This window comes from Tyto alba, unplaced genomic scaffold, assembly GCF_018691265.1.
Source record: "Tyto alba isolate M040663 unplaced genomic scaffold, T.alba_DEE_v4.0 Super-Scaffold_7, whole genome shotgun sequence".
Classification (NCBI taxonomy): Eukaryota; Metazoa; Chordata; class Aves; order Strigiformes; family Tytonidae; genus Tyto; species Tyto alba.
In genome coordinates, this window is record NW_024881328.1 from 292,768 (window position 1) to 319,804 (window position 27,037).

General features: G+C 36.5%; 1 protein-coding gene across 15 annotated transcripts in view; it reads left to right on the top strand.

Moving 5' to 3' along the window:
• The window catches only part of BAZ2B (bromodomain adjacent to zinc finger domain 2B), a 163,601-nt gene that overhangs the window by 90,995 nt on the left and 45,569 nt on the right, over positions 1-27,037 (top strand). For 10 of the 15 annotated variants that reach the window (XM_042783818.1, XM_042783805.1, XM_042783813.1 and 7 more), the window contains 9 exons: positions 2,788-2,949; positions 4,522-4,715; positions 12,944-13,150; positions 13,829-14,227; positions 16,713-17,322; positions 18,537-18,833; positions 21,157-21,217; positions 21,741-21,849; positions 22,124-22,225. In XM_042783818.1, the coding sequence (XP_042639752.1) occupies positions 2,788-2,949; positions 4,522-4,715; positions 12,944-13,150; positions 13,829-14,227; positions 16,713-17,322; positions 18,537-18,833; positions 21,157-21,217; positions 21,741-21,849; positions 22,124-22,225 (2,141 nt within the window). The remainder of the gene's footprint in view (positions 1-2,787; positions 2,950-4,521; positions 4,716-12,943; positions 13,151-13,828; positions 14,228-16,712; positions 17,323-18,536; positions 18,834-21,156; positions 21,218-21,740; positions 21,850-22,123; positions 22,226-27,037) is intronic. The other 5 variants (XM_042783812.1, XM_042783814.1, XM_042783816.1 and 2 more) reach the window with 2 other exon arrangements.

Genomic DNA, 27,037 nt, shown 5'->3' on the forward strand with positions numbered 1-27,037 from the left:
CTGTATGTAAAGATGGGGGTTTTATAATCATGTATCTGGGTAAATAAGTGTAGAGGAAAAAATTAATAGTCTTAAAATTTTGGTTTTGCTGTCTCATTGAAGGGCAGCATTTTCCATAGATCTTGATAACTTCTGAGCTATTCATTTTTTCTTACACAGTCTAGCTGTATGTAGTTGATATAATCATGCTTAAGCCTTTGAACAGCACCTTTGTCCTTAATTTGATAGCAATTTGTCTGCATGTGTACTATTTTATATATTTTTATATATATATATATATATAGTCTACTCACCATTGTTTTCTCATTTCTTGATTACTACATATCAAGGCAATGATTCTGTAACTTCGTGGGACCACAAAGCTACTATCTATCCCTATGCTCAAATTCCAAATTTAGAATAATTTGAAGTTTTTGCAGATCAATTACAGCCTGCTTATCATACCATGATGAAATTTTTGTTTGAGAGTATTCAGTCTTGTGTTTTCATCACTGGTGTTCTAGCCATATTTTATGTGTTTTTAGGAGTTAGAATCTTTCATTTATAACATTTTTAAATCACTGCGATGTGTGTTCTTACAATTTCAGTGTCTGTTGACACTGGCAGGTTAAAATTGGTTTATTAACATTGTTCAAACTTCATTTACATATTCATGAAGAGTCTTAATTACTGTATGTAATATCCTTATACTTAGCTATTTCTTACTTACCTTACTTTCTGAATGTGTTCTATAGCAATATGAAATAACTGTCCTAAAATGCATTAGACTAAATCCTGCTCAACTATATGGTTTAATTCTTTTAACCACAGTGTTAATGTATGTGTTTTAAATAGCAGAATTTCTATACTTACGGCACAGTTTTTGTCCTTGTAATACACAAAAATTGATATTTTTATTTTAAGAAATAAAACATACTAGTGCTTCCACAGATTTTGCTCTTTCTCAGCTGTTAATCAGGATATTGTACAAAACCGTTTCTGTCCTGAATGTATGCCATAACGTAATCTATGTATCAGATTAAAAAAAATAAAATCATAATTGCACTTATGCCCTAAAGAAATAATTTTTGAGGAGAGGAAGAGCAGTCAATCACAGAAGACAGAAAAAACTTGCTTACTGTCTAGTCCATCCTGTTGCTTGTGTAGATTGTGCCTTCCAGTGTATTTCTAGAGTTTAGTGTTACATAATGTTTTCACTGCAAGACTGGATAGCATACTTACAAATCTGATACTTTACATAAAAAAGGGAAAAAAAGCACTGTGTTTTAACAACTTTTTTTGTAAGAGTCAACTGTATCAAAATGCTTACCATTGCTATGCTTTAAACACCTTCACAGAGTCAGATGGCCAATATAGGACCTGGCTAAGAGATAACCATCTCTTCCACTACTTTAATTATTTTATGTGCACTTGCTTGTTAGATTTAAAGTAGATTACACCTATGTTTCTAGCCCTTGTCACAATGGCATTTATGTGTTATGTTTCTGATTCTTCTGCTTCTTGTAATGTCGTATCATTTCTGTTTTGATTGGTGGTGGATGGGGAGAGTTAGTTTTAAGAGAAGTTTGGAAGAGATTTTTCTTTTCTGACAAAATATTACTGTATTTTTTCGCGAACACACTTTTTTTCCTCATATATAATTTTTAACATAGAATCTTCTTTCAAGTTTTTTTCTCCTCAGACGGATTTGAAATATTCTTTAATTACATTTTGTGTTTTTTACAGTTGTTGACAAAGTAAATGTGTTAAAAAATGTTCTCATAGCTACTGCAACAACTATTATAAGAGAAGACCCTGACATTTTAAGGAATTTCTTAATGCAAAGCTGCACACTGTTTCTACGAGAAGAGCAGTGCACTCTTACGTGGCTGTTTAGTCTCAGCAGTGCCTTTTTTAAAAAAAAATGTAGTCAGTTTGGTCTTGTAGAGCTTTAAGAATCTGTAGAAAAGATTAGATAAGGGTTGCATAAATAGTTGCTGCTGTAGTAAAGAACTTTAAAAAATGAAAGTTGTAGGGACCATATCAACTTCTCTGAAGTTCACTTTCATGGGAAACAAAACTCAAACCCCATTTAATCTTAGCTTTAAAACAGCAACAGAACCAAAGAGAATATTTGGTTGTTTTTAAAATAAGAAATCTTTATTCCTTGTTCAACCACTTGAATTTATGTAACAATCAGCGCAGAGTAGCCCTGTTTCTGGTTGTTAAATAATCGTTTTAAAAGGAGACGGCATTTTTCCGATCCAGTGTCAAACTCCAGGGTAGAAACCTCCTAGAGTGGGTATACAGTTACTATAGAGTAGCTCGGGATTAAATGGGTCATTTCATGGGGAACTGCTTCAGATAGGTTTTTGTGGTGGTGACCTTGGAGCATTGCAAGATTTAGATTGCAGAGGTGACTTAAAGCTGTTGTGCTTTTTTCATAGTTCTGATGTAGGAAGACTACTGAAGTGGTAATGTTCAAGAGTGACCTGTGAATATTGATCCTGTTTATACGACCAGCACTTTCATTTTGGGGGTGATCACTGTCACATCGCTTTCTATTAAGTATTTATTTTCAGAATGTGTTTAAAGAAAACTGCATTGAAATCTTTACCAGAATGGCTTCAGTGACTTAAACCCAGAATTGCCACAGGAAATTCAAGTCAGTTCCCAAGTGTTGTATTTTCTTCTTACTCCCAGATTTAGTAGCTCTGCTTTAGATTACGCACAGCAACATGCTTACAGAAATATGTAAGTATATTATTAGAACAACTGAAGTTTGGTTTTATTTCCTTTGTGGTGCAGAATGGTGGCGAACAGCGGACACGCACTCTCGTCCTGGGGCAGCTTTTTTCCCACCTCTCTTGGGAATTCCCCCGCTATTTGCACCTCCTGCACAGAATCATGATCCTGCTTCGTTCCACTCAAGAGCTACAGGAAAAAATAGTCGGAGCAGTACAGAAAAAGGTAAGGGCTAAAGTTGTAGAGGGAATAATTGCATTCAATTTCTGAACCATGCATAAAGATGTTGAATTTCAACTTCTCATTGTTCTTCCCATTCCTAGACAGTTCTATATAAATTGATTCTGTTAGCTAAGCATTAGACATACAAGTATTGGCTTTCAATAACGAAATACTCTTTCTACTGGTATTTTTCCCTCCTCTTTTTCCTTAGATAGTTTGTCTTGGACTGAGTAGCAGGGAAAAGTTTCTTTTACAGTTTATGGTGTGATTTAGGAGGCCTTGTACTTCTACAGTGTATACTGTTCCTCTACATATAAGAAGCAGTGATCAGGTAGTTGTTTGTTGGTGGGGGGGGAGGGGATTGGAATGAAAATAGCCCAATGACATTAGAACATTTACTTGCATTTCGAACCAGTATTTTATTTAGAGGTATTGTATGGATTTTGAAGATGTAACATACATTTGTTTAGTACTAGTTTTGTTCACCTTAGAGGAGTGGAGGATGAGGAGTGATCTCACTGCTGTCTATGGCTTCCTCATGACGAGGAGCAGAGAGGGAGTTGCTGCTCTCTTCCCTGGGGTGCCCGGTGACGGGATGCGAGGGGATGGCTTAGAGCTGCATCAGGGGAATTTCATACTGGATGTTAAGAAAATGTTGTTTACTGAAAGGGTGAGCAAGCTTGCCAGGGAAGTGGTCATGGCCCCAAGCCTGTCTCTGTTCAAGAAGGATTTGGACAGTGCTCTTAGATCTGAGTTTTAACTTTGAACTTGCCCTGTGTGGAGTCAGGAGTTGGACTTAATTAATGATCCTTTTGGATCCCTCCAAACTCAGGATATTTTCCTCTGTGTTTCTGTGATTTTTACAAACAAAGCTTTTTTTTTTTTTTTTGTAGTTTTGGTAGGTTTTAGGACCTGATGTGTGTTACAGAATCAATCTAATAATAGTCCTGGGATTGCAGAGTAGCAAGTTTGTATAGTTAGGGGTATTTTCTTAAAAAAAGGATAGTTATCTTGACAGATAAGTAGGCAAGCTTGAATGTGGGTGTTATTTGAAATGGCATTCCCACAACTTCCCCTCCACCTCATTTTACATACTGCAAAATTAATAAAATATCTTGGGCTTCACGTGGCTTTCTTTGGAGCTGATTGATACTTAAAAATTGTAAAGAAAGTATTGTGGGAGAGATTTACTGGAATGTATATTTTTTTTTTGTCTTCTTTCTAAAAAATCTTTTTTATCTTCCCCTGACTAAACTCAAGGATAGTTTGGGCTTAAAAATGGACAATTTTAGATTTTAATTTTTTTTCTTTTTTCTCCTTACAGCGTTAAATGTGTTTTGTCCTTTAAGCTATGGGCGCTCTGCCTGTTTTAGTTTAAATAACTCCATGAGTAATTCAATGTGACTCTTGGATGACAAATTTTTAGTGTATGTTGGGAGTAAGCAGTGAGTTGTATAGTATCTTGTTACATGTTAATGGAAGCTAGGTTAGTGTGACCAGGACATCTCAAAGAAAGTATCTGCTACTTCAGATTTTTTTTTTTTAAGTATTGCTTTGTAAATCTGTTATTTTAAGGTATAAATGGATCAGTGAATGGGAACAGTACAACTGCAGTATCTGGTATCAGCACATCTGTACTATCCACTAGCATTGCAACATCTGCAGGACAAGTGAAAGCTATAACCTCAGGAGCAGGAGGCCGCAAGTACAACCAGGAGCAAAACAAAGTTCAGCTTTTGGACACCAGAGCTGACAAAATCAAAGATAAGGTAAATATACAGAAAAACCCCTTAAGATTCAGACAAAAAATTGTCATGATAAGTGTTCTAATCGTGCACATAGCAGCATTTTTAAGTGTTTTTTCCCAGTACAAAATGTTTTGAGGTATTTCTTCTTACTATTTATTAGAGCAAGATCTGTACCCTTGTCTCTGTGGGAGTTTTTTTGTATTGGTATGTTGTTTTATTTTTTGTGGGTTTTGTGTTGATTTTTTTAAAATTTCTTTGGGTTTTGGCATGTTTATGAACCAAAAGCTACCATTAGCTGAACTCCTGCCTGCTAAGAGACGTGATGAATGAATTCCTTGCTTTGCTTTGCTTGTGCATGCAGATTTTGCTCTACCTATTAAGCTGCCTTTATCTCAATCTATGAGTTTTCTCACTTTTACCCTTCTGATTCTCTCCCTCATCCCACTAGGGGGGAGTCAGCAAGCCACTGAGTATTACAGTATAAATATTTGTATTATAAATTGTAACCTACTATAAATTTGTATGTTTTTTCATGTAACTTAAAATAGAAAAAAATTCAGAAACAAAATGAAATTTTTAGACATTCAAAGAAAAATCATTTTCTGGAAATAATTTCCTATTTATCAGAAGAAAGACGTATTATTAATGACTGTGATTCATCAAAAAACTTAGATAGCCATCTAATATGAAAGACAGGAGTAGTCTCAGTGAGTTAGTAAAACTCCTCATATACTGACTCAAGCACTCCTGGAGAACTTGGCTAGTCTTGAAATCAAAAGTACTTAGTCAAAATGTAGGAAATGGAATACTGGGGAAATGATTAGTGTTAGAATAGATGCTAAGGGAGTTATTCCCTACTGGCAGCCATCTAGACTAAAATATTTCTACTTCTTGATACTTATTTATATTTTTATTCTGTGTGAATTGGGACTGATGCTTTCTTTCTTTCTGTTATTGCATTACATTCAGCTCCCAAATCTGAGTGTTCTTATGTAAGGGGTTGGCGTTTTCAATGACAGTTGGTAATCGCAAGTATCTGCGTAAAAATAGTAGTTAGCACTAAACTGGTTGATTATATCTGTGTAGTAATACAGTGTTTAATATATTACGATAGAGAAATTATTAACATATTAAAGAACATTTTCCCTCAAAACATTCTTCATGTGTTCAACAATTGACAACTTTTGAAGGTATTATGGTAGTTAAAGGTATTTGGGAAGTTTTAGACTTTTCAGGCTTAAATACTAGAAACGGCTCTTTCCTTTCTAAAATTCTGCTTTTATCCTGGATATCTATGTGCAAAATGTTGCCTTTGTTTCTATGGTGCAGAAGTAAAGATTTTTCTAGATAATGTTCCTATATTTCTATTACTTCAGTTATGCAGAATACCAAATAAATTACTATCTTTTAATATCTCCAAATACCTTCCCACAAGTAAATGAACAGACTGTTTTCTGTTCACTTTTTGGCTCTTGCCTTATTCAGAAAACTGAGATGGTTAAGCTAGTTACTCGTTAATATGAGTAATTTTACCTCTTGCCTCTTTTTTTTTTTTTTTTTTTAATTTCAGTCAGGATGTTTGTCAGCATTATTTTCTCCTTTGTATTACCATTTGTCTTTAAGTTCTGTAGTTCTGTATCCTTGATAACATTTTCTTTTGATGTTTTTTTCTTTTGATGTGAGATTTCAAACTCCAGTTTCAGTTTGCTAAATACTGGGTTGTCGTAAAACGATGTACTCAATCAATTAGTGTACCTCCTTTAAGATACAAAACTAAAGAAATTTAACGTTTAAATTGTCTAATTCCAATAAATTTCAGATTGTGAACCATTTCACTTCCTTAGTTTTTGTAGTATTTTTTTTAATACTGAAGTGGAGTTTATTGTTCCTACTCTTATTAGATATGCTGACATTCTAGCTGTTCCTATAATTCCTATTATTAACTAATTTTTCTCTGAAACTTTTTGAGGCAATTGACAATATAGTGATTTGAATAAGCTTTCCAATTAAAACACAAAATACTTTAAATGGGAAATCCAACATCAGGAGAAGATCGAGAGATTTGATGTATTTAAAAAAGAAAAAAATCAGTATTTTTTATTTCAGCGTGTTATAATGAAGCCATGCCTGGAACTGAAGGAAGAGGAATAAGCAGGGGGTAGTAAGCAGATGGAGCACTTTGTGCTTAGCTTTGTACAAGTGATATTATGTTTTCAAATTTCAAAGTGTAACAGCAATTACCTCTTTTTCTAAAGAGCACAGTTTACTTGAAAACATTCTAGTTAAACTTTTCTAAATGTTTCTTTCTTTAGTTTTTTTTTGAGGTTGGTATTTAAATTAAAAAGGAAATTTTTTTGTTTTGTTTTTAAAAGAAAAGGCAAAGCTGATACCAAGCTGTTTTTACAGTTGGTGAAAATCTAGAGTTACTTTTTGTGCAATGTTTTCTTCTTGGTCGAATTCTAGTTCTGTTGTCCTACCACCTTAGGGAATCCTAAAGTACCGTCTGATAGTAACTTGTTTTATATAATTTTCTTTGCCTGTTGTGTGCGTAAAGACAACTTCTGAGTTGATAGAAGAATCTGATCTTCAAAGTTGTACTTATTGGAAGTTTTCATCCAGTTTCTTTTGTATAGGGTGTATATTTGATCATTCAGAGGGCTGTACGTATCAGACAGTGATAAGCAGGAATCTTGTCTGAAACATGAGTTTAAAATTGTGCCACGCCCTCACTCATCTTTGTGTATTTGTGGCGTGTCATGTTATGATGTCTGTTGAACATAACAATGTTATAGTGAAGGTAGATGTCATTCTGATGTTCTTACATACTGTCCATGACTTACTTACTTATGTAAAGAAATTTGGTAACCGTGTTACCTTTTTACTTTGCAGTGTTGGTCGCTGTGTTGATAACTTTAGTATGCTTTAATTGTCTTCCTTTAAGCCGGCCTGGTTTGTGGCCAAGGTGGAACTGAATAAGCAGAAACACTTTGTAATCGTTCATTTCTCTGAACGTGCTGCTTCAGCCTCACAGAAGAAATGTAAAGCTCACTGCCCCTCTATTGGTTGGATTAGTGAATTTCTAGGATGAGGAAGGCCAGCAGGATTTTTACACTCGTAAAACAGCAGTCTCCAGGGAAAGAAGGCATAACTAGTGAAGTTGAGTCTCATTTGGTTTAGAGAAAGTCCCCTACCATTATGGGAAGCTGGTGAGATAGGAATCCACTCCAAGATCTTGTGCTGGGGGCTTTTACTTACCTGGATTCCAGAATTAGCATCAGGATTCTGCGTTTCTTTTACCTTTAATACCTCCTCTTGGCACTTACCATGTTGTATTTCCTTTATAAACTTCAGTACTTTGAAACATGACTAAAATATTTTTAAGCTATCAGTTTAGTCACATTTTTATGGGAGTATCCCACTGGGTCATTAAAGTTGGGCTGCTTTTCTTGGTACTCTTATTGGGTCTAGATTATTGCTTTTGGAACAATGGACACTAAATTAGCATAACCATCCAGCAGATTTGCTGAAGTCAGTGAACCAAAATAAAATATGAAATTTATTTTAATTGAACCCACTATTCCTTCAACTTTTATGACTGTATTGTTACCAACAGAAGAACTACTCGAAGTGAAATTTGCTCTTTTCATATAACTTAATAATAATTTTTTTACTGAGTGTGTTTCTTGAAGAGTATTTTATTATCTTTTTTCTAAATAATACAATTTTTTAATATTCTATAAATATTGGCCTAGTCTTACATATATCTTCAGAATTCTAGTGCGCTTTTCTTTTTAGAATATTTCAAATGAAGTAAACCAATACTTTCTGGTCTGTACTTTTCCGTCTCTTTCTTGACTATTTTCAATGTTTAAGCAAGCTTCTATAATTTAGTTCAGGTTTTTTTTTGTTGTTCTCAATGTCTTTACAGGAAAATTTTTCTTTACAGTTACCATTTTCTCCTTCTGGCTTACATGATTTGATTTAGTCTGAATTACTCTCAACTGGCATTTTTTTTTTTTTTTTTTTTTCCCCCCCTCTTCCTCCCAGCTGCTTTACCTTTTATGCTGGACTTGATAGACACTTCTCCATCAAGATTAATCCTTTTATATCCACTAAATGCATGATTTTAAATTTTCCCTATCATTAAATTTCTTCTACACTACTAATTTGCCATCCCTTCTTGTGGAATCCTAATCCAACTTCTTTGTATTGGTTTTATCTATGGCAAAAGACTGTATTTATGAAGTAAGAAGTCCCTGGGAAGCAGTTGTGTTTCACAATGTAGTTAAGTGCATGTTTTGTTTTGAAACATTTCATTGCTTGCAAGGTACACTATATTTTGTCTCAAAATTAGCTGTCCCTTTTCTGACTTGAGGTAGTTCTTTGTGAAATCGGACTTCGTCAGATGTTGCTTGGCACTTGCTGCCTCCTTTTTCACAAGAATGTTCCTGACTCTTTTCTTGGTATGGTAGTTTTCTTATGTTCTTGTCAGCAATACGAAAAGATGAATTTGTAAGAGCAGCTAACACATTTTGTAAAGGTAGATTTAAAGTTTTGATGAGTGGAAGTAAACACTGTCATCTAAGTAAGCGCATTGACATACTCTTCTTTTTCCAAACTATTATATGCATCCTTTAAGAAGCTGATGTTACGAATATGTATTTCACCAGCATCATGAATAAACTGGGTATTTCTGATTTTAGTATTATTGCAGTTTTTTGAGAGTTTCCCTTTCCACATACAAAGGTAAGTTAGAGAACCCTGAAGGGGAAAAACTAGACTAGAATTCTAGAGATGTGATTTCAGGAGGCATTGTTACTTTTACTGCTTTGGATCATGGTCTTGTCCTTCATTTTATGATCTTAACCTTCACAAAAAAGTATTCTGCATCTGTGCCAAATATTAGACAGGAAGATACTTAAATATGATGTAATGGACACTAGCAATGAAACATACAGGACCTACCATAGACTGGCACAGTTATTTAGGTCTGTTATTTTTCAAGTGTCTGCATACATTCATATTGTTGTCTGTCATGTGAAGTATCAACTGGCACATTTCTGAATTGAGTGTGAAACAATAAATCCAAATAAATACACTTAAATTCTCAAGATTTCCCAACAGTGAAGCAATGCATATAATAGTATGCAGAAAGTATGATGATATGAAATGTTACTGTGTTCATCACAGGAGTTGGTAAAGAGACCCTAGATGTATATACCAGCTAATTGACCAATAGATGAGACTTAATCCACCTACAGCTTCCATGTTTCGTAGCTATTTCACAAAGTAAATTGAATCCCACAGTTGTGGTTTAACCCCAGTGGGCAGCTCAACCCCATGCAGCCATTTTCTCCCTCTCCCTCAGTGGGATGGGGAGAGAATTCAAGGGCAAAAGTGCAAAGCCTCATGGGTTAAGATAGACAGTTGAATAGGTAGAGCAAAAGCTGGATGTGCAAGCAAAGCAAAAGGTGGAATCCCATTGGCAGGAAGGTGTTCAGTCATTTCCAGGAGAACAGAACTTTGTCATGCATAATGGTGGCTTGGGAAGGCAGATGCTGTAACTCCAAATGTCTTCTGTTCTTCCCCCAGCTTTTACTGCTGATAACCCTTTGGTCAGTTAAAAGGACATCCCTTGGGTCAGCTGGGGTCAGTTGTCCGGGCTGTGTCCCCTCCCAGCTCCTTGTGCCACCCCCAGCCACTCGCTGGTGGGTCGGGTGAGGATCAGGAAAGGCCTTGAGGCTGTGCAAGCCCTGACACAGCCATGTGTGATCAGCACTCTCTTGGTCACTGTCCAAAGCATAGCATCATAGGACCTACTGTGAAAAAATTAACTCTTTCCCATCTAAAACCAGTACACTCACAAGTTTATGTTCTCCCACTAATTTATGCAAACTACTTCTTCATAAGACAAGGATCTTTGACATAAAATTGCTCTTTCTTTTTAGCTTCTTGTTTTATAATACACCGACCATAAAAAAAAACAGATTTGAAAAGTAAACTTTCAGGGAGAGTATTGTTAAGAAAGCATATATTTTTAAAGCACTGTTTTTCTGATGCTTCTGTCTGCATCGTGATCTAGAATTGCTGCGACACTTGCCCTCCAGTCACCTACTTTTGCTGTCCATCTATATTCCTTCTGACTAGTTTTAACCTTACAGTTCACTCAGTGTCTCCACGTGCCCTGTTTAGATGCTAGATAAGTTTGCTGCTGCTGTCTGACACCTGTAATCTTTTCACATGTTTCTGTACTTTCTAATGTCATTCTGCGAACTGTCTTTAATGATTAAATACACTTTAATGCACTAATACATACTTCCATGTTTCTGTCACATAGTCACCATCATAACACTTTAGTCTACATGTACCTCCTTCAGAGTTGTTTGTAAAATACAAATGTTCATTTTAGATCCCTAAAAAGCTAACTTTCCTTATCCGTTGTACTTCAAAATCTGGTCTTGCAGTGTGTCGTGGTTTGGGCCTGGTTGGCAGCCAACCACAACGCAGCGGCTCTCTCTCCCTTCCCCTCCGGCAATGAGAAGGGACAGAGAGCCAGGCTTGGGGTCTGAGATAGGACTGGGATGGGGAAAAATCCCCCTTTATGATCACGAGCAAAAGGCAGACTCGTTAGGGGAAGAAAAAAAAGAACATACATTTATTACAGACACTAACAACACATAACAGAGTAGGACAGTGAGAAGCATCGCCACATCTTGAGAACACCTTCCCCCCACCCCTCCCTTCTTCCCGGGCTCAGCTCTGCTCCCGATATCTCTGCCTCCTCCCCCAGTGGCGCCGGGGCAGGGAATGGGGGGTGCAGTCAGTGCTGCCACTTCCTTTATCTTGGGTGAGGGGAGTTTCTGGAACTTGCTCCTCCTGCTCCATCGTGGTCCCCCTCTCACAGGAGACAGTCCTCCACAAACTTTCTCCAACATGAGTTCCTCCCATGGGCCGCAGCGTTCCCCACACTGCTCCATCATGGGTCACTAACTTCCTCCGACTGGATTCCCTCCCACGGCTGCAGCCCTTCCCGAGCTGCTCCGGCGTGGGACTCCCCCGCATGCTGCAATCCTCCCAGCGCTGAATTACAGCAGCGGAGCTACCTTTTCCCATGAGACCCTGGCCTTCTTTGGGCACAGCACCTTGATCAGCTGAGCAGGAGCCACAGGCCATAAATCAATGTCTGCTCCACCGTAGATCTTCATGGGTGGCAGCGGGGGCCGCCCTGCCGTCTCCCCACAGGATACAGGGGGGTCTCTTCTCCGGCACACCTCCCCCTTCTTTCTTCCTCCTTTCCTCCACTGACCTTGGTGTTCACGCAGCCGCAGCAACTCCTCCTCACAAGTCCGACTGCCCGTCACCACATCCCTTCTTAAATATGTTATCGCAGAGGCGCAGCTGATTGGCTCAGTTTCCAAACAGAAGTGGAGCTGACGTGGAGCTGGGGGAGCTTCGAGAAGCTTCTCACAGGGGGCCGCCCCGATAGCCCCCTCCCCTGCCACCAAAAAACTCCACCACTCACTCAACCCAGGACACAGTGGCAACATTTTGGAGTTCCTGTGGTTTTTTTACACCTTTCTTCTTTTCCTACAGTCCTGTGTGTTGCTGCTTTTACTTTCCCATTCTGGTCTCCAAATGTGTTCTTTCCAAGAATTTAACTCTAGTATAGTTGTCAGAGTATTTCAGCAGATTTTGGTCCGTTTTTCAGAAGCAAATCCTAGAAGTAATTTAATGAGCATACTCTTTTCAGTCCTCAAAACCTTACATTTCTGAACAGCACATACTGTGAAGTTACAAGTAATGTAGTTAAATGAATGTGTCACTGAAACATATTGATGAATCAGATATGTATTGTTCTTTCTGTATTAGTTTGCAATAAAGCTTTTGGTTTAAATTTTTTTTTGATGTAGTACATTCTGTGGAGGTTTACTAGACCTGAGTTACAGGCCGATTTTCTAGGCCTAAATTTGATACGTTACTTTGAAGTGTAGTGATGCCAACTGTTCTGCCAGTGTGTGTGGTCAAAAAAATACTTCAGTGGAACCATGTGATGAGATTTTCATTTCCATCGTCTTGTGAAGCACTTCTTTCTCTTTAGTCTTCTGCAAAGGCAGTCAGTTGTGTTCAAGGATTGCAGATCACTTTACTCCAAAGTCTTGCTGGTTTTTGTTTTAAAGATTACTCATAATAATATGATGATATACCAGATTAAAGCTGAACCATTAATAAAGCATTCATCTTCCTGGTAGAAGCCAAGAAAAAAGGCAGTGGAAAGCTCTAGTAACAGCGACAGTGATTCGGGCTCCTCTTCAGACACCTCAAGTGAAGGCATAAGTAGCAGTGACTCTGATGATCTAGAGGAGGATGAAGAGGAGGAGGAGGACCAGAGCGCTGAAGAGAGTGAAGATGATGAATCTGATTCTGAAAATGAAGCACATAACAAAAACAAGAATAAGGTATGACAGCTCACTTTGCTGATCGCAGTCTTGTCACTGAAAGCTGTTTGTGAAGAATTGACCTGTTCACATTTGCACCAGTGAGAAATTTAACTATACATTAATGAATGCTAAGAATTTTCTTTTGGGGTTTGCTTCAGGGTTTTCTGGGTTTTTTTTGCTTCCTTTTTGTGTATGAATATGAGTGTGTTATTCTTCTTAATGGACTAGGAGTTGGTAGACTTATTTTTGTTATAAAGTGGGAAGTATAAAGAAATTAAGTGCTGTGTACCAATAGTGTATTGGAAATACATCTTTCTATGGATATTGCTTTGGCAGTTGCTTTTTTCCTAGTAGAGTGGTTGCTTTTCCTGGTCAGTATTGGAATTTTGGGTATCCTGTTAGGTTTACAGTCAAAAAAACATTTAAAAAGATCCATGGTTTAGTATTCCTTCTCTACTAATATTGTCTTCACATGCCGAGACTATCTGGGGAAAAAACAACACCCTAAACAATAACTGTGTGACAAGATTGATTTAAAAATTATTATTGTTCATCCTCTGCCAAGACCAGTATAATGGTTTCGTGGGGACTGATGATGTACATTTGTTGTGTTGGTTTTTTTTGTTTGTTTGTTTGGGTTTTTTTTAATGATTTTTAACTGATCTATATCAGTAGTCAAAAATACATATTTTACAGGTGCTAATGCATAGTGGCGTAACAGATATGAAAAGCGATGGACAAAAACCACATGAAAAGTCCCAAGAAAAAAGAACACACCAGCAGATACCTCTTGTGTCTGAGTCCCAGACTCACTCATCATTCCAGTCCCAGCAGAAGCAGCCTCAGGTTTTGTCACAGCAGCTTCCATTTATTTTCCAAAGCTCTCAGGCAAAGGAGGAATCTGTGAACAAACACACAAGTGTAATACAGTCTACGGGATTGGTTCCCAATGTGAAACCTTTGTCTTTGGTACATCAAGCCAAAAAGGAAACCTACTTAAAACTCATAGTTCCTTCCCCTGACCTGCTCAAAGCAGGGAATAAAAATACCTCGGAAGACTCTATCTCTTTGACCAGCGATGTAAGATCAAAACGGGTGAGTGAAAAAATCACTGTTTTCTTGATTATTTGTAGCCTGTGTTGTCTGCTTAACAAGATGCAACATGGTGCTATTAAGCTCTTATAAATATAATGTTTTAAAATCATATTTATTTTCATATCATGGGGTTTTTTTTGACATGTTTTCAGAGTTGATACAGATTTCTGAATGATGTAAATGAACTAAATTGTATGGATAGTATAAGTTCTGAACTGTGGTGGTTGATTTTTTTTGTTTGTTTGTTTGTTTTGGGTTTTTTTGTTTGTTTATTGGTTTGGTTTGCTTTTTTGCTTGTTTAGAGCAGCAAATATTATTCATTAATTTTAGAGATGATCTACTACACAGGTGCCCTGAACTATTCCATGACTTTATCGCGGAGAAAAGTCATCTGCTTGATGGTGCATGTGCGTACCCTAGTATATACATGATGCAGTCATATACTCAACTTCCAGGCACATAATGCCAAACATGAGTTTTATGCTTATCACATAGTGAACTTTACAGCTCTGCTGAAAGCAGACAGTGTACCAGTGAGAGTACAACGAAATGGGTACAATGAAAGCAAAGGCTTTTGTCATGCCTCTCTTAAGGAAAATGAACAGTTAAAATCAACTTCAAAATAAGAAAAGTACTCATGGGTAAACTGTGTGGCCTGGATTTTTTTCCTGTGCTTGTCCTAGTTTGTCAGGAGGCTGATACAATACTTTCCATACCTATCATGTAAGCATGACTTTGCTTTGTTTCAAGCTGGATAACTTTAACCTAAAGCAATTAAAATTACAGATTTTAATCATGATTTTAAACTAGCTGAAAGTCTTTTTTAAAAAAATACTTGATTTAATCTTGGATTTCATTTCCTCTATAAAGACAGAAGGATCTTCATGTACTGATAGCTATTAAAACTCAGTATGGCCATTGTAATAAATTTGATCTTCCTTTTTACTGATCAGGATTCTACAATATGTTTATATGAGTCTGTCTTAACAGTTCAGTAGATTACAAAAATTATTTGTAGATTCTCAGTTTATTTTAATAGTGATTATGATGACTATTGATGAATTTTCATAATTTCAGTTACATTTGAACAGGGATAAGAAAAGAAGAAAAATCTAGCATTTTAGAAATGTTGAGGGTTGAGATAGATATAGATATCTATATCTTTCTCTGTATTTAGATATAAATACCTATATATCTTTATTTAGATATATATAGAGATCTGTATGTTTAGATACAGATACCTGTATCTCTCTGTATGTTTAGATATAGATATAGAAGTACATTTATTGAGGCAAGTTTCATTATTAAAATTTTAAACTAAATAGTATTGGTGAAGATTAAACTTAACTCTGATTCACAGATAATTCAGTCCTCACTGAGGACTGAAAAATGTTTTTATTACATAGGTTTTTTTCCTAGACAATAAGAGAAACACTGTTTTTCCTTTCACCTCCCAGTTAGTTTGTAAAATTCAAATAAGCTAGTCATTTACTGGGAATGGTTAAATAAATTACAGTTACGAAAACATGCGTCTGCCATTGGAAGATGCTTCTGCTGTCAAACTCAGGTTATGAGTCTTTAACTGATGATACATCACCCATGTAGTGGTTTGATTTCTTTAAAACTTACTGGAAACATGCACTGTGTGATTATTTATTTTATAGGTTTTCATCATTTCATACTCAGTTTTAAATGTTAGTAACCTCAAGAATGTATTGTATTTGACTTAATATTTTTAAATTGCTTTAAAATGTGCCATCTTTATCCATTCTATTTTTTCCATCAAAGATGATGTATTTTCTTTTTCTTTATAAGAGTCTTGAGACTAAAGACAGCGTAAACTTTACATGCATTTCTGAGCCACTACTGATTTTTACCTGAAGAACTTTCAAGTACTACTTTTCAGAGTTAAAAAAAGTAGCATATCACAGTAATTTCGAGTAATTCCTTTTTTCCCTGTGTTTTTTCTGATAATTTTTTTCTTTGCCAAGAGCCTTCTCTTGGTTTTCTGCTAGTATTGTAGCCATTAGTATGTTGTATTTACTTTGTGCTTTCAAATGAACGAATGACTGCAGCTAGTTTTACATTCACTAGTGAGCTTTTTATATGTTGCAATGAGTTAAAGGCGGGTTTTTCCTATACCAGTACATAAGAGTAGTCTATCTTTAAAAATTTCTTTCTCGAAAATGTTTAATAACTTTATGAAAATCACTGTCTAGAGCAATGTAGCAAGTGAAAAAGCTTCCCTACATAATTTAGATCATCTTCGTCCTGAGTTCAATTTGTCTTTTCCTGCTTGATTTACAGTGAAAACCACGAGACTTACATGACTTGTAGTTACTCTTCTGTGGTAGCTAGCACCTACTTTTGACCTACTAAAAATAGCTTAGCCAATTTTTAATATTTCATAGAGTTTTCCTGCCTGAATACTTCAAAAAATATTTAAAAATCCATATTTTATTCCTCTGTCTTCTAATTTCTTTAGGAACAATATAAACAGACATTCCCAACAGCACAGCTAAAAAAACAGGAATCATCTAAGAACCTGAAGAAGGTTATTGCAGCTTTGTCAAGCTCCAAACCAACATCTAGTTCACCAGCTCATCAAAAACTCACATCTTTGGAAAACAACCATTCTAATCCATTCCTGACAAATGCACTTTTAGGTAATCACCAACCCAATGGAGTTATTCAGAGCGTCATCCAGGAGGCTCCTCTTGCACTTACTACGAAACTGAAATCCCAGACGAAGATCAATGAAAGCGTAGCCATTTCTAGTAGTGCCCCCTTTTCTTTGCCAGTAAACTTGAGTGCATGTGGGAAAAAAGCAACTGGTAACCGGACACCTGTTATGACCTCTACCTCTCCTGTGTTACCTGGTTCAGGAAAGGATAAAACAGCCAGCAATAATGCAGTAAAAACAGTAAAAACACAACACTGCCTTCATTCTGCAAAACTGGTGGTGGAGCATTTCAGAGGGGTAGACTCAGATGCCCCCAGCAGTAAGGACTCTGACGACTCAAATGATGAGGATGATGACGACGAGGATGAAGATGAGGATGATGAAGATGATGATTCTGATGATAGCCAATCAGGTGGTTTAACCTTTTTAATAGGAAAAGCAGAAACTTTGTTTTTTGAGTGTTGAAAACATGCATTTCCTACCGTATTTTGAAATAGGTGTAGGAAATTTTGGGGTATGTCTCTTGGTTCCCCATTGAGTCGTATTCAAAATGATGTTTTGGGTATTCTGATACTTGGTCATATGGCAAGTATACTTTCAGCTGTCCTGGTAAGATGGCTGCACAGCCTTCTGGAAAGGCTGTCAGAGATCTACCTTCCAGATCAATCACCCAGCCTGCCGTTCATGTAGTGTTTATGTGGCAAGGTGACCAGGAGGGGGGATGGAGGGGATAGAGTGGTTAGTGGTTAATGATTCTGGCAGGCAGAGCCCATCTGCAGAACTGGCTTCCTCAACCAGAGAGAGACTAATCAAAGGCCTTTAAATTGTCAAGAGTGGCAGGAAAAACATGTTTCTAGGCTTCATTCAGGAGCACAGCAGTCAATGAGCAAGATTAGAGAAAAGTATCAGGACAAGTGTAAGAGCTGCAGTGTTCATCGATAGTGGTCAGATTACTATTTTAAAAGTTCTTAAGCAATTCAGAAAGGCAAGGCCTGTTTTAAAGAGTTGATTGTATTTCCAGTCATTCCTTTCTCATCTGTGTGCCGATATCCCTCGGGTCCAACTCCACCTTCATTATTCTCTTTCCCCCTCTCATCCACATACCTTATACTTAACAGTTCCTTATCCTGTCCACACTTTACTCTCTCTCTTTGCCCATATCACCACATCTTCCGATTCTGTCACCTTTCAGTCTGTACTCAGCTCCATTATTTGCTTCCTCTTCATGCTAGATTTTACAACCTGTGAAGTGCTCTTTCTGTGGTAGTATTCAACCACTGCCTGGCTCACAGAGGATATTTTAGCTGCAGCTCAGTCTAGGGTAGACAATCTCTTAAAATACTGCAGCTTCTGTCTCTCATCTTCTGGAAAAACAAAGAATTCCATCTGAAACAACAGTGCATTATCATGCAGAATTACTTTATGCTGTCATACTTATAGTCATTTTAAAGTTTAGGTAGTTAATTATAGCCTTCTATTTATACTGAAGAGGTGTTACAAAAAAAAAATTGAAGTCAGAAAAGCTTCTTCCTTAAGACAAAAACTTTTCAAGTGTTAGAACTTAAATGTACTTACTATTAGTTATCAAGTCATTGTGTGCCTTTTGCCACACTTTTTTTTAAACAGAGTCTGACAGTAATTCTGAGTCAGATACAGAAGGATCTGAGGATGAAGATGATGAGGATGATAAAGATCAAGATGAATCGGATACAGACACTGAGGGAGAAAAAACTCCACTGAAACTGAATAAAACTTCATCCACTGTGAAGAGCTCTTCCATTGGTCTTGCAGCTCATTCCACCCCGCTTAATCTCCAAGTAGCAAAGACCCCAAGCTCTGCGCCAGCTGCCTTATGTCCCGAGTCCCAGCCTGCGGTTCTTCTTGGGACGGCACCATCTACTCTTACACCAAGTACACACTGTGGTATCTGAATATCTTTTGTTATTATACAATGTAACATCTAAGTGGCATGTGTTGATATTGAATGATATCTCGACATAAGAAAGACATTTTCTTACAGTAAGAACAATCATTCATGGGAACAACCTCCCCCAGGGATGTGGTAGAGTTCCCGTCACTGGAGGTTTTCAAGATGTGGTTGGGCAGGGTGCTAGATAAACCCATCTAGGCTCCCATTCCCATGAAAGGTTGGACCAGATGATCTTTTGAGGCCACTTCCAGCCTGGGCTGTTCTGTGATTCTGTGATCTTTTAATGGGTGTTTGAAACTGACATTGAAATCAGTCAGCAGAAGTGCAAGTTCTCAAGACCTGAACATTAGAATTAGTCCAGGACATTTTGGCTCATATAATTATCTGAAAGAAGGTAGGATGAAATAGCCAGAGTTGATTTATTGCATTAGAATGCTTCATTATGTAGTTTTTGTTATTTACCATTTTATTCTAAACTAGTTATTCTTATTTATTTCTAATTTCTATGCATTATAGTTTGCATTCTGAACCTTCTATTTCTACCCCTTCTTCAACTAATTTAATAATTCTAGTTAAAATATAACTTTGTTAATTATTCTTTCAAGATTCTCAGTAGAATCTATGGATTCTGTGCAAGGCATTATTTTTAAAAGGGTCATGAAAAGTACATTTAATATTTGCCTGTGTTTATAATCCTTCATTTTGTCCCTAATTGTAAGATTTAGTAATTACTACTTCCACAGAAAATAATGCATTTTTGAAAGTCACACTACTCAATTTGCATGGTAACAATTAAATGAAATATGCATATTCACTACTGTGAATTAGAAACTTGATAATTAATTAGCTTGCAAGTAAGTAGATTTTAAATGGGGACATCCACTCGTGAATTTTTTTTTATATTTGGATGCAGTGGAAGAGGAACTTCATTCCATGTCATCAAGTGCATTAACTTTGAAGCAGTGTAATGTGATCTACTTCATATTTTTCCCAGAAACAGGCCTGTTAATCACACAGTTTATAAAAGATTTCCCATGCATTAGGAGTAATCCAAATTGATAAAATGCAAAGTTAATTTTTTTGCTCAGGTGTCTGTGTTGATTTATGATTCTTTGAAAAGGCTAATAGCGGATTTTTTCTGTTTATGGAGGTGGGAGGTAGAATAAATTATTTTTGTGTCCTTGTTTTAGGTGTACTATTTTTTCTAATAAGAATCACCGTAATAAAATTAAAATATTTTTGCGTCCATTTTACTTGAATCTAGTTGGTCACTGAAGAGATTTTGTGTCTTCTCTGTATCTGTTTTTCACTGGATAACTTGTTTTTTCAATTCAGTTGTTGTTGGACAAGCTATCTCCCTCCCTCCATGTGACTCTTAGAAGCAACATTAATAGTTAGTCATGTTAGTTTAAGACTGCAGATGTGTCCAAGAAGTTTGGCATCCAAGCACGGGCAGTTCCTCAGTCCTTGCTGTAGAGGACTCTTGGCAGTTGCTCGATGCAGGCATGTCAGATGGAAACCTCTGCTGCTGCACCGCATGACACTCCTGGTTGCAAGAGGTTGGAGCAAGTTTTGAGGGTTCAGTCTGATAATGATACTCTCATGTCTGTTTCCAAAGGGAAGAGATATGTCGCATTCCTTACACATTGTCCAAGCTACTTTTTTGAGAAATCCATCTTCCAAAAGTTTGTGTACAATAGTTCATGTCCTAAAGTTCTCTCAGAGGCCTGAGAAAAGTATCAGCCTTTGGCACTCTGTAAAACCTCATGTTTGGCAATTGTTTCTATCATATTACTGATTCAGTCTGTTGACTAGCACCAAACACAATATCTGGTTGAACTTTAAAAAGCTGGAATAATACTGAAAATTTTCAGTATTTGGCAGTTGAATGCAATCTATACAGAGTGCTCTTTGAAGGCTGAGCCTTTTCTCATGTATGAATTTTTAAAGACTGTTTTCATTTTCATCTTCTGTACTAAAAAAATTTAAACATGGTCTAGTATAGAAAAGCAGGTGTTGAGGAAATTAATTTAGCAATATCTGAGAGAACCAAACAAGGCAAGCAGTTCAGTATGGCATAATTTATTTTTTTTCTGTTTACAATTTTAGAAGAGGTTAAAGGAAACGTACAGGAAAATTTATTTCAAAAGGAAAATAGTTACATTAATTTTCTTGGTACTTGAGGTATGTACTGGCTAGAATGTAAAAATGATTTATCTTTTGGATTTGGAGATACAAGGATAAAACATATATTTTAGGAATGTGTTTTTGTTTTTTTTAAATTCTTTTAGGTATTAATCAGAAATTGTGTTTTAGGTAGTTCAAAAAGACGAAGAGTAACAGATGAACGGGAGCTCCGTGTTCCTCTCGAATACGGGTAGGTTTTATGTACTTGATATTCCTTAAAGGGAGATAATATCTTCAAAACTCAGTTAGTAAAGAAATGACAGTTTAAACATTTTTGAGGCAGAATATACCAACTCCCAGTGACTGTGGAACTTTTTAAATTGTCATCTTATTTGATGTGTTTTTCATTTTTGTGCATCAGATTTGCTCTTTTGCAGACATGACCTTTCTCTTAGCAGCGTTACTACTGGAAATTAATCCCGGTGGCTAGCTCTGACCCAATATAGACTCCAAGTAACTCCCTGAAATACAGTTCTAAGCCATTTAAAATTTGGTAATATGCAAGTAGCTTGATATAAATAAATCAATACATAGTCAAGAGTTTGGACAATCTACATAATAAACATTTCTGGTTTTGCCTATTTGATTTATGATACTCTTGCCACATTTTAGATATGTCCCTTTTTTCTTTTATGTAAAAATCTGAAATTTACATTAATTACTTGTTTTGTAAAAAGTGTTTTGTTGCATGCAACTATTTTGTATTACTCTAGCTGGCAGAGAGAAACCCGAATAAGAAACTTTGGTGGTCGTCTTCAAGGAGAAGTAGCATATTTTGCACCCTGTGGAAAGAAGCTGAGACAGTATCCTGAAGTAGTAAAGGTACCTTCCTTTTTTTAACTTCCATGTTCTAATGCTATTAAGCATGCTTCCAATTAAAAAAATGCCATTTTTTCCCTCCAATAAAGATATTTATTTCAAAATATCCTGTGATGTGAGGCATAATGTATCTCAGTCTGTTACTGATTTGAACTCTTATAAATCCATATCCCATTGATAGAATATGCAAAACATTACACTCACAAAGTTAGCTGTACATCAAAGCTGGGTTGTAATTATTTACAAGCTGAAGTGGAAAAATATGTGATTTTTTCAGTATCTCAGCAGAAATGGAATAATGGATATCTCAAGGGACAATTTCAGCTTCAGTGCAAAAATAGGAGTGGGTGACTTCTATGAAGCCAGAGATGGACCGCAGGTATCCACTTTTTAAAAAGTAAAGTCTTTGATCCAAGGAACATTAACTTAAGTTTAGGTGAAGTAATTTTTGCTACAATCTGAAGCATTGCCTGTTTTTAGTTAATACTTTCTAAAAATCGTGCGTATTTCTTAATAGTGGTTATATTGAGATGCTGAGAGCTTGATCCTGGGCAGTGTTGAAAACTGCTCCTCTTGGTGATTTTATTAGGAGGTTGCAGGAGTTCAGTATGCCTTATGATCAGCTCTGAGACTGGATTTGTCTAGTACAAAAGAACTCTGAGCTACACGTTTCATCTTTCTCACTGTTCAGGTATTTCTGACTAAAACTTTATTTCTTCCTTTACTGTATAAACCTAATATTGATAGTAATCTATCTGTATGTGTTAAATCACACGCTTTTTATGTGTTCATGTGCATAATATATATAAAATACGTGTTTAAATACAACTTGTTTCCTGTATCAAGAATACCATCTGAGTTTTCCTGAAGTATGAGATTCTTACAGGAAGGAATGCTGAGATATACCAGTTATAATTCAGAGTGGTAGAACTCTTAGAGTTTGTGTAGATAAACCACACAAGGATAAGTAAACGTATAATTATAAGTAATTTAGTACTATATTTGTGTCATGCTGTGTTACTGTATTTTGGTCATGTTGCCGTTTCTTCAGGATATGCATGAAAGTTTTTGAACTTTTGTCGGTGAATAGATTTGCTTCTTTAAAAGATAAGTATCCTGAATGTGTTACTACAGGAATGTGGACAGACATCATGGTCTCAGCAGTCTTGAAACCAGGCTCTAGTTAAGCCTTACGTCCTTGTGATACCCTCTAGAAATACATGTTTACATAGTATAAATTTGAAATCGATAAAGACTGAGTTCATTGTAAGCAGCTGCTTCTAGGTGGTGTTTCCTGATTCCCCAGTTACGGGGTAAAACATTGCTCGACCCTCTTTGTGTTTGGCCTGTATAAAACGACAGTTACAAATTCGTGTAGTTATGAACTTCATTATGTACCTGAATGGATTGATTTAAATAATTCCTTATATTGTGAACATAATGTAATGTCAGGGTATCTGCTCTCTTTTTACCCTGTTACCTTTTTAGTGTCGACCATATTACTTCATTTGTCTTGTCCCCTTTTCTAGTTATCTTTTTCTTCTCCCTTTAGTTCATGAGATGATTTACAGATTTTGTCCTTATTTGATACTGTTAAACTTCAGAATGAAGGTATTGGGAAGGACAGGTTCCTATAGGCAAGGTTGGCAATATGGATGTTAAGTTGCTGTACATCGCACTGCAGTTTCTACTTGTATAGTTTGTGGTAGGTTCAACTGAGGCTTGGTTAGACAAAGGAAGAGTTTTCTTGTAAAAGAAAAAAGGGACCGAGGGCAGCTGTTTCAGATGTGCTAAAATGTATTTACATTTTGTGTATGAGATTTTGAGTGAGAAGTTTATAATGTAAACAGTTGAGATACACTCAGGCTGATAATATGCATTTAGTAAAACAGTATGTGATACTGATAATTCATGAAGAGAATTTGCACCATTTTTACTGAAATTTTTTGAATAGTCCAGCTTCAAATCAGTATGTGATAATTATATCTTTATGGATGTCTGGAGGTAATTCCAGGAATTTTAGTTCTGCTTTTGCTGTAATTTTGATTAATCTGTATAGCCTTTCATGGTTACTCTTCCCTTTCTTTGTTATGTATTTGTCATCTTTTGAGACATGCAGCATGCATCCAAAGTAATTGGGTAAGTTTCGCAAAGGTCAAAGATCAAGAGGAGGCAAAGAAAATTATCTAAGGGCTAAATCAGTTATATTGAAGAATTACCTATAGCAAGCCAAAAATACATGGTTTACCTGTTTCTCTCTCCGGGTACACAAGCACCAGATAATATGGGATATTCAAAGCAGTGATTAACTTCTTTAACAGAGAAGTATATGTGGCAGAAGTAGGCCACATATGAACTAGTAGGCTTAGATGAGTGTTTGAAGTTTGGCAAATGTGAAAATTCAATGGCAGGACCTGGAGGCTTTAAACTGCTGTGTTTTGGAAAGATTGGCGCAAATGTGATTTGTAGTGATGGAGAGAGCAAGGATCCTTATGAGTTCAAGTAGCACGGATAGGAATTCTGCCTTAAGTAGTAGATGGAAGAGTGTTGTGAAGTGATACTGACCTGTGCCCTAAGATTGCATCTTGCTGGCTTTGATTAATATATAACAGCAAGAGTATCCATCACAGAATCTCAGAATGGTTGAGGTTGGAAGGGACGTCTGGAGCCCCCCTCCTCAAGAAAGTTTACCTAGAGCCAGTTACCCAGGACCATGTCCAGACAGCTGTTGAAAATCTCCAAGGTGGGAAGATTCCACAACCTCCCTGGGCCACCCATTCCCATTCTCAGTCACCCTCGTGGTGACAAAGCGTTTCCTGATGTTCAGAGGGAACCTCCTGTGTTTCTGTCTGTGCCGGTGCCTCTGGTCCTGTCACTGGACACCTCCAAAGAGAGCCCGGCCCCGTCCTCTTTGCACCCTCCCTCCAGGTATTTATACACATTGGTGAATCCTCCTGAGCCTTCTCTTCTCCAGGCTGCACAGTCCCAGCTCTCTCAGACCTTCCCTTTGGAGGGCCTTTATGTAGTTAGAGAAAAGTTGACTTTTCATGCAACTCCGTTCAGTTCCACTTTAGTTGAAGATGAAATATGAGTAAGGGCAAAATACAAAGTTTTTATCCTGGATAGAGCTTTCTGGGAGTAATCATTCAGTCATGGTAAACATGCCATACACTTTTTTTCCCCCAATATGATTTTTTTTACATACAGCTCTGAAAAGAATGTATTTTTTTTATTTTTTCAATGAGTGAATGTTTGCCTAGGAAGGCAGCTGAATTCAAGAACAGGAAAGGAGGAAAGTGCTTAAAGTACTTTTCCCATCTCCTTAGTGTGAAGTAACTTCTACGTACATCAGTCTTTCTCAGAGAATATGATTAAGGTGGCGCCTCAGAACAAATACAGTGCATATTTATAAGGCGTGACGTCTGCCTCTTTTAAGCCAATTCTTAAGCTCACTGTTACTTACATAAGAGATTTATTCTGTGAATAAGTATTTAGAAATAAAATGTTTATTACAGATGCAATGGAAACATACAGAGCAGCCAACTATAAAGTCAGCTGTCATATGCATTTGTAATGTAGTAGTAATTATTTGCTTCCTTTTCTAGAGACTGTAATTTAACACATTTGCTATTCTGTATTCTGCAATTCAATTTAGAAAGCTTTGCTGTTAACTTTTTTTCAGAGATCTAAACTGCAGTTAATGAGGATGTCTGCTTCTTGCAGAGTTCCTATGCTTTTGTTCATTAGTTTGGTTAAGAGGCTTTGCTCTTCATTCTGCTTCTATGCATAGTTATCTGGGGCCTTTTTTGGTAAATGCTCTGATTGCAGTACAGTACTACAGTAGATGGTAGTTGCCTGAAGGTGAGAAATTAAATTAAATTCTCATTTTGATTAGCTTCAACAATACAACACAACATTTCACAGTGTTATTTCCATTTTTTCTCTTAATGTTTGTGTAGTGAAGCTTAGATTTTTTGGAAGCCCCTGATTCTTCTATGTTGGGCTACAACTGCCGTATTTTTTCTTTGGAATATTGAAAATCAATAGAATATCAAATTGCACATGCCTTTAATAGAAATATATTTTGGGTCAGATTTTAAAAGATAACACAAAATATGGGTGGTCTCTTAACTCCTGCTTAACCCTTAATGGATCTCTTCTGGACAGTTTTTTGTCTTGGTCTGTCTTAAATTTGTGGAAACTTGTTGCATCCACAATGTCCTTTGGCAAGACATTAAACAGTCTTCTCCCCATTTCTTGAAACGCCAGCTCCTTTCATTTATTGAGCCTTCTACTAGCTTCCTTTGTTGGCTCTAGTTTCTCTTTTGGGAGGCGTTAAGAAAATGTAATATACATACATGGTCTTTGTGGCACTAATGATGATCTTGTGGACCTCTCTTTCTTTTCCACATATTTGTTACCGTTAGTATTACTAACCATAGAAAATACAAATACAGAGCAAGAGCAATCTCCATTGCAGGATCTAAGGTACTTATTGAATATGGATGCTTCTCCTCCTTTTCTTTGAATTCTATTTTGCTTTTCTCCCCCACCATTTTCCTCTGGCACTTGCAGCTTATAGGGTAAGATTTCCTAGGTTGGAGGTTAGTGTAGGTGCTAAGTACAGTACTAAATCTAGCTTATATTGCTCAACAAACTGAACCTGTGGTAAATTGTACGATGGGTACTAGACAGTGAAATGAAAGTGTATGCCTAAGTAATACTCTTAAAGATAGAAAGTTTATTAACTTCTGTTTAAGTAGTTGAGGTAACTATGGAATGTCTGTAAACTAAGTGTGAGATGAACTCTTGGGATGGTCTTAACTGGGAGTGGTTCAGACTTCAGAAAAAGGTATGCTTGCAGATATGGCTTCCTTGGAATCTGAATGTTTCATTAACAAAATGCCAATTCTTTTGTTGAACCTTATATGAAATATTTTTAATTATGAAGAATGAGCAGAAATAATGAAAAATTAAATTATAGGAATAAGCAAATAAAAAGTGAATTTTATGGTACAGCAAATTTTATTTCAGTATTTATGTGCATGTAAAAGTGAAAGCTTTGGTAATCCTAATATATTTTTTCTGAACAGATTTTTAATTAATATGTTTTATAAGTTATCAACTTCAATTCTTGACTTAGCAGACAATTTCAAAGTCTTTTACAAACCTCTTAAAGGCAAATTATGGA